This window comes from Carya illinoinensis, chromosome 10 (genome assembly GCF_018687715.1).
Source record: "Carya illinoinensis cultivar Pawnee chromosome 10, C.illinoinensisPawnee_v1, whole genome shotgun sequence".
Classification (NCBI taxonomy): Eukaryota; Viridiplantae; Streptophyta; class Magnoliopsida; order Fagales; family Juglandaceae; genus Carya; species Carya illinoinensis.
This window is the reverse complement of record NC_056761.1, coordinates 35,932,481-35,949,207: the sequence shown is the minus strand read 5'-3', so window position 1 is coordinate 35,949,207 and position 16,727 is coordinate 35,932,481. Positions and strand designations below refer to the sequence as shown.

Here is a 16,727-nt window from a genome sequence, read left to right as displayed (position 1 = left end):
GAATTCAACGATATATATAGGCGTACAAAGGGAACTATGCAAGTTACTATGCAGTACTATGCTGGCACTGTGCATATTTACTATGCAGTACTATGCTGGCACTATGCACTGTGCGATGTCGTCCATTTACTATGCCGGTTACTATGCAGTACTATGCTGGTACTATGCGCACTGTGCGATGTCGGCCATTTACTATGCCAGTTACTATGCAGTACTATGCTGGCACTATGCACACTGTGCGATGTCGGCCATTTACTATGTCAGTTACTATGCAGTACTATGCTGGCACTATGCACTGTACATTTGACGGCTAGCTTAAGGTGGTCATACAATTTTACAATGTTATTTTACAATAAAACATGAATTTTCTGAAAGCCACGTAATAGCTGACGTCGAACATCCGAATTCCAAAATGGACCAATAGTTACTGTCTGGACTCTGGCCTCTTTTCTAGGATGGGTCATATGCATCGTTAGGCACAACGAAAACAATAAAAATGGACATTGAGGCCAGCCCGCAGAGGATGCCGCCATGTGCTCTCGCTCTCTAATTTTATTTGAATTTTGTTACATATAAATACAGTCACATTTTAGTCACATCTTAATTATATTGATTTATTTATATTTAAAATTTAAATTAATATTATTTTTAATAAAATTTACTTAATCATATTGATTTATTTATATTTAAAATTTAAATTAATATTATTTTCAATAAAATTTACTTTTTGACCGATCACATCATATTAATACACAAATTAATATACAATTGTGCTTGCAATTATATTTTTCCAATTTTTTTATCGAAAGGTCTACTTTACTTTGCAAAGGGAACGTCGTTTCAGAGAACCTTGCGGTTCCCGCAACCAGCCGTATCGGCCCGGCGACGTTCATCACAGCTGGTTCTCGCAAACAACTCTTCTTTCTTTGTTTATATGGCTACTATCTATTTGAAGAGCAACAACATCAACTTCAATATTGCCAGGTTTGTTTTGCTATTCAAATTCACCGCATGCGTTGGAACTGTGACTGAACTATTAATAAGATCAGAACTGAAATGGCATAATGGGATCAACCCGGTTTATATATATCAATCAGTAAATATATGTACAGAAACCCAGAGAAAACAAAAACCACATGCAGTGAGTAGCTAGTTTAGTTTCCAGGGAAAACATTGGAGGTTAGAGCAGGACTCGGTCCGTGTACTTGTGCATTCACCCTTGTCTCCATCACAACACTTGCAAACAATTCCTAGCGTCGAGAAAATCTTTGAGTATCCTGTGATGATCGATTACATACAAGTTTAATCCCAACTAATAAAATCTACAAAAAAAAAAGTAAAAAGATCGATCGAGTTGGGCGGCAATTCTTACTTTGTTGAGGTATTGAGGAAATAGGCCTTGCTTCTGCAACTCCTCCTGGTAATTGCATCTGGGACGTTGAAACAATCAGTATAAGCAACAGCACAAGCAGCAGCTGCTTAGGCGGCGTTCTCAAATGATACATCGTTTTGAAGATCAGAGGAGCTAAACCAATTAAAGAGGCTCACAAAAGACCAGCAATATTGTAAGAAACTGGGCCAGCAGGATCATAAAGGCTGGCAATTAATAGGAGTTTCTTTGAAGCATCCTATTGCATTATTAGAGGATGATGATGATGGCGACGGATTAGTTTAATTGGAAAAACTGGAAAGATAATTATAATAATCTAGAAGGCAGAAGACTGACGCTTTTTTCTGTTTTTTGTTTTTAGTTCCATATATCCATCTAGAAGTACTGGTTGACTAAGAAGGAAAGGACTCGTAGGCGGTGCGGCCTCTTCTGGGGGAGGTTATATATCTGTCGGAAACTTCCTAGCTACACCTACACTAAAGTGGGTAAAATTTTATAATGATTTAGAAAATAAGATGAGTTGAAATAATTTTTAAATATTATTATTGATATAATTGAGTTGAGAAGAGTTAAAAATTATTTGAATTAATATATTTTGTGGGGTTTTGAAAAATAAGAAAAAAAATTAGATAATAATATTATAAAGTTAAATATTATTAGAATATATATAATTTTTTAATATAATTTTTATTTTGAGATTTGAAAATATTGATTTTTTTTTTCTGTTTAGAAGTTTCAAAAAATTGTAATAATTCGGTAATGATTAAATAAAAAATTAAAAACTTGAAATTAAAAATAATCTACATTTGAAACTTTGTTACATACTCATCATTCCACACACTACCACATGCCACACTTTTATTTTTTTTTATTTTTTTGGTTTTATTCCTTGTAAAGTAATTGAGTTCTTTTACTTATGATCTATACACTATATATGTGATAAGAGAAAAAAAAAATTAAAAAATTATGTATAATGTGTAATATGAAGATAATGAGTAGAATTTTTCTTATATATTTGTAATGTTGAAATATTGAAATGAAACGAGATAAAAGCTTCTCTCTATCCAGGCTTATTACATCGCGTTTGAAAAATGAATGCTCATGTGAAAATACAAGTTATTTTTATCAATATTTCGATTTTGTTCATTCACTTTTGAACAAAATTGTCCAAGGAAATTTTAACAAGATGTAAACCAAACTCAGACCTTTGGGGAAAATCCCAACGGTCCAACGTGTCCTGGTTTTTAATTGGTAAGGTAGAGGCTATAAAAACTTACTATGTAACTTCTAGAAAGTCTTTTTTAAATTAAACTTTAGTAACCTGCTTTATAAGAAGCTGCATGAACGTCGACATGCATACCGACAAATGCAGACATCCGAGACTTTAGATTCTTTTGAATGGGAGTAGTTCACACTTGATCACATGCATGGAAATGGCCGCCGGAATGTAAGTATGTATTGCAGGAAATTTAATTTCCAGCTTTAATGGTGTGCGTGTCATAGTCATGTCTAGCACGAATCAGCTTTCTGATTTCAAAAACAGCCTTAAATATTAATGATTCGTTGAAATCCAAAATTTCCAAATTCCTAAGAGTAGTTGGAACAATAAAGATTACGGGTAAACGCAGGCATCATTCTGATCAACAAAATCTAGAATCTTTTATATATATATAAATATTGATAGCTATATTTGAATGAATATCGATCATGGATGAAGCATTCTCTAAGAATATTTATAAGGGTGGTATTGCTTTTATAGGTTGGAGTATTGCTTTCCGATGTATATATAATATAGAAGCTTGAATCTTTGTTTGCCAAAACGTGCGTGTATGTAAAAATGTACTATTAGCGTCTTGTACTTTAATTTGACCAAATTGCCAAATTGGGTTGAGTTGGGTCCAAAATGTAAGAAATATTGCAAGATAACAAATTTCTTAAACCTCGCATACTAAGGGCTGGTATGGATATAGAACTAAACCTCCCAATAAAATATAAAATATAATTCAGCTATTTAAAATTTTAAAATATAAATAATATTAAAAAATTATATTCAAATAATTTTTAAGTTTATAATATTTTTATTTAATTATTTCTCTTTATTTTTTTTAAAAAATTTAATAAAATATTTTAATTCAAATTATTTAACTATTATTTATAAATTATTTCATTATTATTTACATAGATATTCTAGATAATCTAAATGTTTTAAGAAGCCCTTAGTCGAAATAAAATAATCACAACTTTTAATTTCAACATCGGATGAAGACAGACTTGGTTGTGTTGGAAAACTCGCATATGATTCTACAAGTTCGTTTTTCACATCTTCAAATTGTTAGAACTCGTGAGACACGAGTAAAAGATATAAAAAATGATATTTATAATTATAGAGTATGTAAGTGTCGTATAATTTTTTTATAAAAAATAAATAAAGATGAGACTTATATATATAAAAAATTAATTTTTTAATAATAAAAATAACTTATTTAAAATAAAAAAATAACCACTAACCCTATTCTTAAAAAAATATTGCACAATTTGCAAGAGCTCATATCGGCCGATTAATTTCTGAATATGTTATATTAATTAATATATATGACATTATCATTGATCACTCCAAAAGTAGAAAATTTAACAGTGCTCAAAGTAACAATATAGGTAGTCTAATTTGTCAATAAAAAATTAATGATATTTTTGCAAACTAATTAAAAAAAGAAATAAATATGAGAATTACGTAAAAAATATAATTTTTTAAAAATAATTCCCACACTTATTTAAAAGAAAAATATGACGCTAACACAATCCATATCTATATATCAAGAAATCCTTATCCTATCTGGCTTGATGTCAATCAATACCTGTGCTTGTTTGCTTGCCAGATTAATTACATTATCATGTATTCAACATGTTTGAATTGGTACCTGAGTGACATCATTTGTATACTTGTCGTACTGACCCCATAGAACAACAATAATAGAAACAAAATAAAATAGAAAACCGTGAGCGGCAGGATTCGAACCTGCGCGGGCAGAGCCCACATGATTTCTAGTCATGCCCGATAACCACTCCGGCACGCCCACCTGTGACTACTGCTCCTCTACTACTATTTTTTTATTTGTCAGAACAAAAGAAAGAAATAACGGAAAAAGCGACAGTGGAGATGCGGGGTATCGATCCCCGTACCTCTCGCATGCTAAGCGAGCGCTCTACCATCTGAGCTACATCCCCAGGTATCAAGTATGATCTGTATCTATGCTAAGAACAACAAAGTTACATCACAAGAAAAAAAAATTAGATAAATAATATTTTGCAGTCATTGAGTATGCAAATGTCGTATACTATTTTTGAAGAAGTAAATAAATATAATATTTATATAAAAAAATTAATTTTTTAATGATAGACTCTACTTTTTTTAAAAAAAAAAAATAGTGTGCGACACTTACAAAGTCTATGTCTGTATCTAGCATACTCAAAAAATTAAGTTGATACAATTAGGTATAATTAAAACAAGAGTAATAATAGATACAATCAAAGATTATGCAAGCAACAGACATTTCTTTTTAAAAAGTGTGAAGTTTACTATTAAGAAATTAATTTTTTTATGTATCTCTTATATTTATTTATTTTTTTAAAAATAAATGCGCAGCACTTACGTATTCTATAATCGTAAATATTAGTTCTTTTAAAATAATTGTGTCAATTTCGTGTCAATCACGTAACCCACGTGATCCGTATAATACATAAGCTATGAAATTACAATACGTTCAATTAATGTTCATAAAACATGAAAGTGTTTTGGTTTGGTCAAATATCTTATCCTATTCAACTAATTTATATTAGAGTCCTACTTTCAAGTTGATTCATGAGGAGGATATGTACAAAGTTTATATTAGAGTTTATTTATTATTAAACAAGACGAAGCATAATCGGATATATCAACAAGAAGTAATGGAAATCATGTTGTATTATATTCATAAAAAGGTCAAAGTACCACTATGTTTTTATGTAAGCTGATGCCTAAGCTTGGTGCGTCAGTAATGACGTTTGCAAACATATATATATATATATATATATATATATATTTTACAGTAGTTGTTATAGAAGGCTACCACAACAGAAAATACATCAAAGGTATATTGAGTGTGCCAATAAATAAGCTTGCAAATATATTTTTATCATATGATTGTCACAAACATGACAAAATCCATACATACAATTACCACAAATAGCTCTATTTTATTGTGATTTGGGTTGCGACTCCTGTTTGTCTTTACCCATCACCTCTACCTAGGCAGGGTGGTAGTCTCACAACTCGCCCTTGTCTCCTCCACCACTCCTAACCCACTTATACCGACTGAACGAGTAAAGAAGTAGCAAATACAATAAACACATAAACGAGATGAAACTCATAGATCTAAATCTGTAATGCTGCACAGCCATTGTAGATCTAGACTTTAGAAGCAACAACAGAGACCTTGCATCAAACACATTTATCAAGCTAGATACTAGTGCGTTTATTTGCACAAAAAACCCATGATTGTGTGTATCTTCCTCACACCAGAAACCACTACACGGTTTTGAACCAAAGAAGAAGAGATCAGAGAAGAAGAAGAAGAAATGAAAAGAAGAATACAGAAAAATCGATAAGAGGGAGAGAGAAGAAGACTAAACTAGGGTCTTGGTGGCCTTTTACCTGTAAGATCCATTATCAAAGTCCTAATAGCCTCGTCACTAGCTATGGCTATACCAACAAAAGTATTTGGGAAGCAAAATGATCTATAAAAGACATATTGACATGCAAGTTTTGTGCACACCATTTAAAAAAAAGTAGAATTTATATATAAAAACTCACTTATTTATTTATAACGGATATTATTTTGTTCCAAAGGCCAGCGTGGTGTTTACACTTTACACACCCTAGCTGTGTATCTAACACTATATTTAAAAAAAGATGAAGCAAAGGATAAGAAATTGACACATTTTAAGGATGTTGAAGATGCTTTTGATCTTTGAGGGTAAGATGTTGGACTTGGGAGGTATATGCATTGGACGAGTGCATTAAAAGTAGAGCCCATACTCTTGTATTGTGGACTGTTTGGAATTCCCCTTTACATGGTCCTATCCATTCAGTTGTCCAAGATCCCATCCATCTTAATTCAATGGGGTAAAATGTAATTTCCCCTCAAGTAAAAGATTATTAGAACCATAGTTGCATGCACAATCTTCATATTAATTCTCGATTATTCTATTAAGGGCTTGTTTGGCGTTGCGGTAGAAGTTTTAAAAAGTATTTAAATATTCTTAAAAAGTTCCATCAAACAGTAAATAATTTTTTATTAGTAAAACTTATTACTTCAGTTATAAGGTATAAGTCATAAAGTTATAAACTATATTTCTCACTGCAATCTCAAATATATACTAACTCCCTACCTAGAATAAAGTAGCTTAAGCAACATTCGCAACATGTGTTTGTAGGTGTTTTGGATATATCTTATTTATATGTGGGTATCAATCACTAGACAATAATTAAAAGAATTTTATTTTTTATTTTTTGATGATGGGGCTGATGCAAAAACTCGATCCCCCAAGGAGAAATTGGAGATATCTTATGAGAGGATGGAGAAATATGGACCAAGAAATATTTATTGTGCCACACAATCAAAAACAAGGAAGAAACAAGTAGACAATGTGCCCAATTGTATTAATATGTACTTTATAAGATTGATTAAAATGAAAAATGAAGAAATTTAATGGAATTTCACTTTCTATTTGTTCTCTTTGAGAGCCCTCCTAGCTCAGGCAGAATGACGTAATTATCAAAGGTGTGCTCTATCATTGTGACAAACGTAATTTTCACTTTTCTCTCCGTCATTTGACAAAGAGGTAAACATTTCTCTTTTGGTTATATACAAATTTAAGTTTTTCATTTTGTATGAATATAATTGTACAGGTTCAAACTTGAAAGGTAAAGGTAAAAATAAAAATGAAAATTCACAAAATCCTAAAAAATCATGCCAAGAAAAAATTCTCTGTAAACATGTTTTCAATGCTCTCCATTGCTTTTACAAATTTAAATATAAATTTTCTCAAGCCAAACATAATTTCTAAAGACTCACAAACCACAACGTAAACAAAGGATTTTTTGTAATTGTAGGAGCCCACAAATTAATGGGAGAGGAAAACAATCCACTTAAAAGTGGGGGATCACTTTAGCCCAATATTTCATTAGGTCCAAGCATGTCCTAAGCTGTTGAACCAAACCCATTAAACCCAACAGCATCATCGGTCTACAGTCGCAAACGTTGAAGATAATGTTTGTTTCTTTCAGATTCACAAACCACACACCGACTCCGGTCAGTCTATGCTTTTACTCGCAAACTCCTGAACAACCTTTGTTCCAAGATTTCCTGCAAAACCCAAAACTTGAGCAAAATCACAATGTCAATTCTCCAAAACTCTCTCTCAATCCAGACCCTCCCGCAACAGCTCTCATTCTCTAAGGCTTTGACCGGTCCGACCCTCATATTCTTCCGCCCGAAACTCTCGTACCCTTTGCTCCAAAACCAATTCATCACAACCAAAACGACGACGATTCGGATGGGAGGAGGGCCTAGGACCTACCCGGGCGGCGTCTCCAAGTGGCAGTGGAAGCGAATGCAGGCTAAGAAATCCAAGCAGCTCCTCAAGGCCCGCCTCTGCCGCGAGCGCCAGATTTACGAGATGCGCAAGCGAGCCGAACTCAAGGCAGCCGTGTCTGACCTCGAGAGGCCCTGGGAGGTCGTCGAGAGGGCCCCTAACTTGTTATCCGTCGACGCAGACGAGCAAGTGAAAGTCTTGGCCGACAGGTTCCAGAGGCCTGGCGGTTTTGACTTGTGGACCGAGAGGGACGGCCCCCAATTGTTCAATACCGTAGATGACCTACCCTCGGCCAGGTTTTTCCCAAAAGGGGTTGTTCACAGTATTAAACCCTATCGAAGAAATGCTGGGTTTGATGAATTAAACGGTGTTGAGGAGGGTTTGCGATCGGATTCTGGAAATGGCGGGGCAGTGGGAGAACAAAAAAATGCGTTTAAGAGTAACAGGAGAAGTACTGTGAGGAAATCGACAGGGGCGTCTTCTAGTGAATGGGAGGGCCAGGACTTAGATGGCTCGGAAACGAAGGGTTATTATCGGAAAAGTAATTTGGAAGCATCGGGGGTGAATAGCGGAAAGGGGAAGACAAGTAATGGGAAATTAAGGAAGAATGAGAATAGGAGGTTTGCGAGTGCGGGTTCGAATGGTTCGAGTGGGTTGAATTATGGACAAGTAGGCTTTGATAGGAAACAGAGAGGGAAGGGTTCCATTAAGCGTGGATATGAGTTGAATGATTCCCACTCTGATGTTTATGATATGAGTTTGCAAGAAGATGGAAGATTCAAGTTCCAACCGAAGAATGGCCGTTAAGGGTGTAATTGAAATTGAGCCATTTTTTAATTCAGCAGCCATGATTTCGATAGTGAAGAATTGGAGTTTTTGTGAGGAAGATGGTCTCTGCTGGAAGATTCTATGGAGTTGTTCGGTGATATGCCATCATCAAGTTTATGCAAGTGCAGTGATCATGAGGTGAATGATCAGGCAAAGAGCTAAAGTCTCTAATGTATGTGCGTACATATATATTATACTCTCACTTCTGGCGACTAGGTTGTAAATTAAGGCTTTAGTGGTTCTATGCTGGCATTGTTGAATGAAAATTTAGCTCCTTTGAGAGAATATGTTACCCTCTTTCCTGAACTTAATGTCACTTAATCGATCAATGTTCATCTATATTAATAAGTGCCACACAGTGCCTTTGAAATCAATGTGTAGATACTTCTAATGGTACGATAAACAAGAAAAAGCAGGACCTTAAAATTAATTCTTTGCATTTCTGTTACATGGGTTGGGGTTTCTTTCCATACTTCTATCATTTAGTTTTACTTAGAAAAGTAGATAAGTACCATGTTGAATTCAGATTGCTCTAAGTTATTAAGTTCTGTATGATTGAGGCTCAACTACGTACATTGACGAGTGAGTGGCAATCTCAGTGTAATTTAGAAGACACAAGATTAAACAAAAAAGTTCTATCTTTCTGGAAAGGACATAATTTGAAATGTATCATATGTGATGTCACCATGTTTTTTTTGAATGGACATAAGTACCGCCTTATTACATGATGTACAAAATTGATTATTTTTATGTACTCATTGACAAGGTATTATTCGAAAGATGCAAACCTACTGCTGTTACAATTTTTCTTATTGGTATACTTCTATAGTCATATACATGTTGCATCCACGTGCAGAAACATACTGTGTAAAACTGAACATATGATTCTTAGAGGTACAGGGGGTTCCCTATTTAAGTACCATCATTGTATTGCATTCTTGAAATTCGCTGCAAAGTCAAATTATAGATAGTGCCAATATTGGCACGAGCTGTCTCGAGTATAGCTACATTTTCGCATAAACATGCATGGTCCTCCCAATCTTGATTGATGCGTAATAATCCTTATCTTCATGGAACTCATTCTCCAATTTAAAAAGGTGACTCGTCTAATTTCTTTGACATGTTGTGTATATCACAGTGTCTCCTTGACCCATCTTGTACCCAATTCCCTTATGGCATTTTGACTAATGGAAATCGTGTGTCTTAACACTATAAGATGTTCATTACGTTTCCATTTGACAACATTGTCAACCTTCATAATTGCTATAAGCTCCTGACCTCCACATCTTTCAAGTCTTCATGCACGAGAGGTTTAGTGGGGTGTTGCACTCATCTTCTTCAACCCACTGAACCCATCGTAGTGGTTTCCATTTTCCATTTACAGTAGCACTCATCTTTAATTCCACTCACTTGAGTAATGTTTGCGGGTTAGGCTTACCTCACTTAACCTTTGATTTGCAGATAAGAAATTGTCTTTTCCTGTGAGTAGGGATTGCGTATGTTGTCTTTGTACTTGACATATACTTGGAAGGCTTGGTGTTTTTTTTTTCCTGCTTTTTTTTTTTTTTTTTTTTTTTTTTTTTTAATTTATTTATTTATTTTTTTCTGAAATAGATTGAGATGCTCTGATGCATAGCAAATGAATGAGCCAACTAGTAAAAGCTGGTTATCAATTTCTTTAGCCTACTGTTTTTGTATCTAATGCTGGAGTTCTTTTATGATTTGATATTTTGTTTGCTAAGACCGCTATAGGAATTAAATTTACAAGTTAGAATATGTGTCTGATTGCTAAACCAAGGTCTCATTACCTCATCGATTGGATTAAGATCCCAAATAGTTTATTGGATAATGACAATATAAGAGGGGTGGCTTGCTTTGTCTTTGATCATATGGTTCTAACAACAGATGCTGTTAATAATTGGGCTGGCTCTGGTAGTCCAGGGCCATGACATTAGTGGCTAATTACGCTATCACTGCTGCTCGTACTATGGAGAGCTGCTCCTGTTATTTTCAGTGCTACCACGACTTTCAGTGGTGGGAGAGCTAGCATTACTGCTCTCACAATCACTGTGGAGAGTAGCAGTGGGATTATTTATGCAAAAATGGTACATTCTGGATATGTGAAAAGGAAAATTCCGTATACCACTCTTATCCAACTTTTATCCTGATGTGATGATGGTGCATCATCCATCTATATTTGAATGTCATTTTAAAAACTAAAAGTTGATGAATACTGACAGTACATCAACACAATTATATGAAATTGGAATGAAAATGTAATGTATAACATAACTCTTGTGAAAAATCTTATTCATGGAATGCTTCGTATTCTGATTTTGTTATATAATATGTTTCTTTGGGCATTATTCTTATCTATTCTTGATATGGTATTAAATTATTAGTAGATTAACAAAAAAGTAATAAACATTTTTCAATTATTTGATACCGTATCGAGAATAATAAAATGATAGTTGACAGAATGATGAATAACATTACTTTATTTTTATAATAATCATTTTTTCATTATTTTCTGATGTGACATGAGATAATTAAGAATAACATATTATCTTGTAATTATTAGTTAATCATTTGATTTTACTTTGGGAAATAATTACTAAATAATATTTAAAAGGATGGTAAGCATTTTTTCTCGTGAATATTATGATAACTAACCAAAATAAGAGAGAAAAAAGACAGAATATTCAGTATTGATCACTGCTCTAAAAAGAAATGAAAAGATGTATGTGGATGTTGCTTTTGCCCTAATTCCAAATCTAAGGGCAAATTTTGTGATGGGGGAGGGGACAGGGTTGATCACTAAGCTGGTCACCATGAACATCTTGAATCTTGGATAAAGAGTGAGTGAATTGGCGACCAAAATCATGCACTATGGGATTGTTGAAAGGATGCAACTTTGACCTGTATGGCCCCATTGTTAGGCCACAGGATTTCTTGTTTTTACCTTTTATTCATGTGCATGGATGTAAACATCTAAAAAGTTTTCATGTCTTCATTCTTGAATTACAACTTATTTAGATCTCTTATAGAACTATCGAAAAGGAAAGAGAGAGATAGATTTATTATAAAACTTTCTAAAAGGAGAGAGAGAGATAGAACTCAGAGAAGTTATGAAACTTATGAATTTCTTAAAGAATTCAACGATATATATAGGCATACAAAGGGAACTATGCTAGTTTACTATGCAGTACTATGCTGATACTATGCACTGTGCATATGTCGGCCATTTACTATGCTAATTACTATGCAGTACTATGCTGGCACTATGCACTGTGCATTATGTCGGCCATTTACTATGCCAGTTACTATGTAGTACTATGCTGGCACTATGCACTGTGCATTATGTCGGCCATTTACTATGCCAGTTACTATGCAGTACTATGCTGGCACTATGCACTGTGCATATATCGGCTAGCTCAAGGTGGTCATACAATTTATTTTACAACAATATTATTTTACAACACTCCCCCTTTGGATGACCACATATAATGAATATGCCTCGTTAAAACCTTGCCAAGGAAAAATCCTGTGGGAAAAAAAAAACCAATAGCGAAGGAAAAAGAGTACAATATTCATGTGTACCGTAAAATACTTTAAGATTGCCTCATTAAAACCTTGCAAAGGAAAACCCAGTGGGATAAAACCTTAGCGAAGGAAAAAGAGTACAATCAGTATAAGTCTTCAAAACATTACTCCCCCTGAAAAGTGCATGATAAAAGGTCTTCAAGTCTCCGCATTCCAATGTTCTGCACAATCTTCTTAAATGTTGCAGTTGGTAATGCTTTTATGAATAAATCTGCCAGATTATCACTTGATCGTATCTGCTTGATTTTAATTTCACCTTTCTCTTGAAGTTCATGAGTATAAAAGAATTTAGGTGAAATATGTTTGATTCTATCACCTTTGATATATCATCCTCTAATTGAGTAATACAAGCAGCATTATCTTCGTATAAAGTTGTTGGGCTATCATTAATCACTGGAAGACCACACTTTTCTTGAATATGTTGGATCATTGATCTTAGCCAAATACATTCTCGACTTGCTTCATGAATTGCAATGATCTCTGAATGATTTGAAGAGGTAGCAGATAATGTTTGTTTGACAGATCTCCATGATATAGTAGAATTTCCATAAGTAAATACATATCCAGTTTGAGATCTACCTCTGTGTGGATCTGAAAGATAACCTGCATCTGCATATCCAACTAATTGTGAATTTGAACCATGTTGATAAAATAATCCCATATCAACCGTACCTCGAAGGTATCGAAGGATATGTTTAATGCCATTCCAATGTCTTCAAGTTGGTGCGGAACTATATCTTGCAAGTAAATTAACTGAAAATGCAATATCAAGCCGAGTGCAATTTGTAAGATACATCAAGGCTCCAATTGCACTGAGATAAGGTATTTCAGGATTAAGAATTTCTTCATTGTCTTCACAAGGACGAAATGGATCCTTTTGCACATTAAGTGATCGAACAACCATTGGAGTACTCAGGGGATGAGCTTTGTCCATGTCAAAGTGTTTCAAGACTTTCTCTGTATAATTTGACTGATGAATGAGAATTCCATTTGGCAAATGCTCGAGCTGCAGGCCGAGACAAAATTTCGTTTTGCCAAGATCCTTCATTTCAAATTCATTCTTTAAATATGTAGCGGTTCTTCTGATATCTTCAGGAGTTCCAACAAGATTTAGATCATCAACATAAACCGCAATAATAACAAATTCGGAGTTTGATTTCTTAATAAAAACACATGGGCATATTGGATTATTCTCAAATCCTTCTTTCAATAGATATTCGCTAAGGCGTTTATATCACATGCGTCCGGATTGTTTTAACCCATATAAAGATCTTTGAAGCTTAATAGAATACATACTTCTGGATGTACTAAGATTAGAAGCTTCAGGCATTTTATATCCTTCAGGGATTTTCATATATATGTCATGATCTAATGATCCATATAAATATGCAGTGACCACATCCATCAATTGCATATTCAATCTTTTTATAACTGCCAAACTGATCAAATATCTGAATGTGATTGCATCCATAACAGGAGAGTATGTTTCCTCATAATCAATCCCCGGTTTCTGCAGGAAACCTTGTGCAACAAGTCGTGCTTTATATCGCACAATTTCATTGCTTTCATTATGTTTACGTATAAATACCCATTTATATCCAACGGGCATTACACTCTTTAGTGTTTGTATAATTAGTCCAAAGACCTCTCGCTTTGCTAGCGAGTTTAATTCAGCTTCAATAGCTGATTTCCATTTTGACCAGTCATCTCTACGTCGACATTCTTCGACAGTTCTTGGCTCAATTTCTTCATTACTTCTGGTAATGTCAAGAGTCATTTTATATGAAAATATATTGTCGACAACAGTTTTATTTCTATTCAAAATTTCTCCTGTACTCATGAAATGTATCGAGATCTCGTTATTTTCAGGTACCTATCCCTCTTCAAGGGAAGACATTTCATGAAATACCTCTTCAGGAGGTTCTTTCTCAGGAGATTTACTCTCTTCAGGAGCATCAATTACTCTTATGGCCTGTGTTGGTATGGACTCTTCAGGAGTACCAAATTCATTTTGTATTTTCCTCTTCCGAGGAATTTTGTCTTTAGCACCAATAGGCCGTCCACGCTTCAGGCATATCTTAGATTCGCCTATTGCTATTTTGGCAACTTGTCCTTCAGGGACTGCAATCCTTGCTGGAACATTAACAGCAGGAATATATGATTTTACCACACCTTTAGTGTCAGTAAATACATCCGGTAATTGGTTTGCAACACTTTACAAATGAATAATCTTTTGAACCTCTAGATTACATTCTTTTGTACGAGGATCAAATTGGGAAAGAGCTCTATTTTCCCAAGTAATTTCCTATCGTGCTTCAGGCACCGACTTCTCATTACCCAATGTTAGAAAAATGGATTCGTCAAAATGACAATCCTTAAAATGTGCCTTAAACATATCCTCTGTAAGAGGCTCAAGGTATCTGATAATAGATGGAGAATCAAACCCAACATATATCCCAAGTCTACGTTGAGGGCCCATCTTTGTACGTTGTGGAGGTGTAATTGGAACATATACAGTACATCCAAAAATACGAAGATGAGAAATATTTGGTTGCTGACCAAATGCAAGCTGTAATGGTGAATATTTGTGATATGTTGATGGCCTAACTCGAATTAATGATGCTGCATGAATTATAGCATGTCCCCAAGCAGAAATAGGAAGATTTGATTTCATGAGTAAAGGTCTAGCGATTAGCTGAAGCCTTTTAATTAATGATTCAGCTAAACCATTTTGAGTGTGTGTGTGGACAACTGGATGTTCAACATCTATTCCTATTGACATGCAATAATTATCAAAAGCTTGAGATGTAAATTCTCCTGCATTATCCAATCGAATAGTTTTAATTGGATAGTCAGGGAATTGTGCTCGTAGCTTAATTATTTGTGCAAGAAGTTTAGCAAATGCAGCATTTCTAGTGGAAAGTAGACAAACATGTGACCATCGACTTGATGCATCAATTAAAACCATAAAATATCTGAACGGTCCACTTGATGGTTGAATAGGCCCACATATATCTCCATGAATCCTTTGTAAAAAAGATGGAGATTCAAAAATAACCTTTGAGATAGATGGTTTGATAATCAATTTACCTTGAGAACATGCAGAGTATGAATATTCATTGGGTAAGATAGTCTTTTGATTCTTTAGGGGATGCCCATACGAATTATCAATTATTCGTCTCATCATTATTGATCCCGGATGTCCAAGGCGATCATGCCAAGTCATAAATATTTTGGGATCAATGCACTTCTGGTGCATTACAACATGTGATTCAATTGTTCTCATTTTTGTATAATACAATCCAGATGAGAGGGCAGACAGATTTTCTAATACGAGCTTCTGGCTCGAAATTATTTTAGTAATGAGAAGATGCTCTTTATCGTCTTCGTTAATGGTTTCAATATGACAACCATTACGACGTATATCTTTAAAACTTAATAAATTTCTTCTGGATTGTGAAGAAAATAGAGCATCATTAATACAAAATTTGGTGCCATTAGGCAACACAATATAAGCTCTTCCGGAGCCTTCAATTAGATTCGATGAACCGAAAATGGTATGAATATAGGCTTTACTCAATGTTAGATTTTGAAAATATTTTTTATCCTTAATGTTGAACTCAAGATTTCAAGTTTTGTGTAATTATATATTTACACATGGATTTTGATGATAACAAATGAATTCAAAAAATGAAGAAGTCTCAAGCTCAAGTTGTCTACACAATGGAGTCAAGCACATCAAGGAAACAAGCATGAACAAGAAGGGAACAAGTTCACATTAAAATTATAGAGTAATGTTGTAAATCTCTTCAAAATTTGAAATTAGGATTAATGCTCAAAATTAATATTTTATCATAAAATATTAAAATACATTTTTCACATGTGCATGAATATTTTTGAAAATTAAATTTGAAAATTTTGAAAGATGATTGATTGTCATCTTTTACATGTGCATGCCTTGATTAAAGGGTTGAACTTTGAAAATATTAAAGATGATTGATTGTCATCTTTCACATGTGCATGTTTTATTTGAATATTTTCAAAAGTGATTGATGTTTTTTTAGACTTATACAAAAGGTATATGATTTTGTTTGAAAAATTTGAAAAGTAAAGTGTGCTCATTTTGTCATATACAAAAAGTAAAAGATTAGGTTTGAATTTTTTAAAAAGGAAAGTGTACTCATTTTGTCATATGCCAAAAGTAAAAGATTAGGTTTGATTTTTTTGAAAAAGTGAATGATGTTGTCTTTGACAATTGAAAACGAAGAACCTT

General features: G+C 33.9%; 1 protein-coding gene, 1 long non-coding RNA gene and 2 other non-coding genes across 4 annotated transcripts; 1 reads left to right on the top strand and 3 right to left on the bottom strand.

Annotated features, from left to right (window-relative positions):
• Nucleotides 1-1,057: 1,057 nt before the first annotated feature.
• Nucleotides 1,058-1,772, bottom strand: LOC122279732. The gene is made up of 2 exons (XR_006229660.1): nt 1,373-1,772; nt 1,058-1,277 (listed from the first exon to the last, which is right to left on the bottom strand). It is a non-coding gene; the product is annotated as an uncharacterized LOC122279732 (long non-coding RNA).
• Nucleotides 1,773-4,385: 2,613 nt separating this feature from the next.
• TRNAS-AGA lies at nt 4,386-4,467 on the bottom strand. Its single transcript has one exon. It is a non-coding gene; the product is annotated as a tRNA-Ser (tRNA).
• Nucleotides 4,468-4,542: 75 nt separating this feature from the next.
• TRNAA-AGC lies at nt 4,543-4,615 on the bottom strand. Its single transcript has one exon. It is a non-coding gene; the product is annotated as a tRNA-Ala (tRNA).
• A 3,038-nt stretch (nt 4,616-7,653) lies between these two features.
• On the top strand, nt 7,654-9,225 carry LOC122279991 (probable DEAD-box ATP-dependent RNA helicase 48). Its single transcript, XM_043090927.1, has one exon. The coding sequence runs from the start codon at nt 7,826-7,828 to the stop codon at nt 8,828-8,830; it is 1,005 nt and encodes a 334-aa protein (XP_042946861.1). The 5' UTR covers nt 7,654-7,825; the 3' UTR covers nt 8,831-9,225.
• The last annotated feature ends 7,502 nt before the right edge of the window (nt 9,226-16,727 follow it).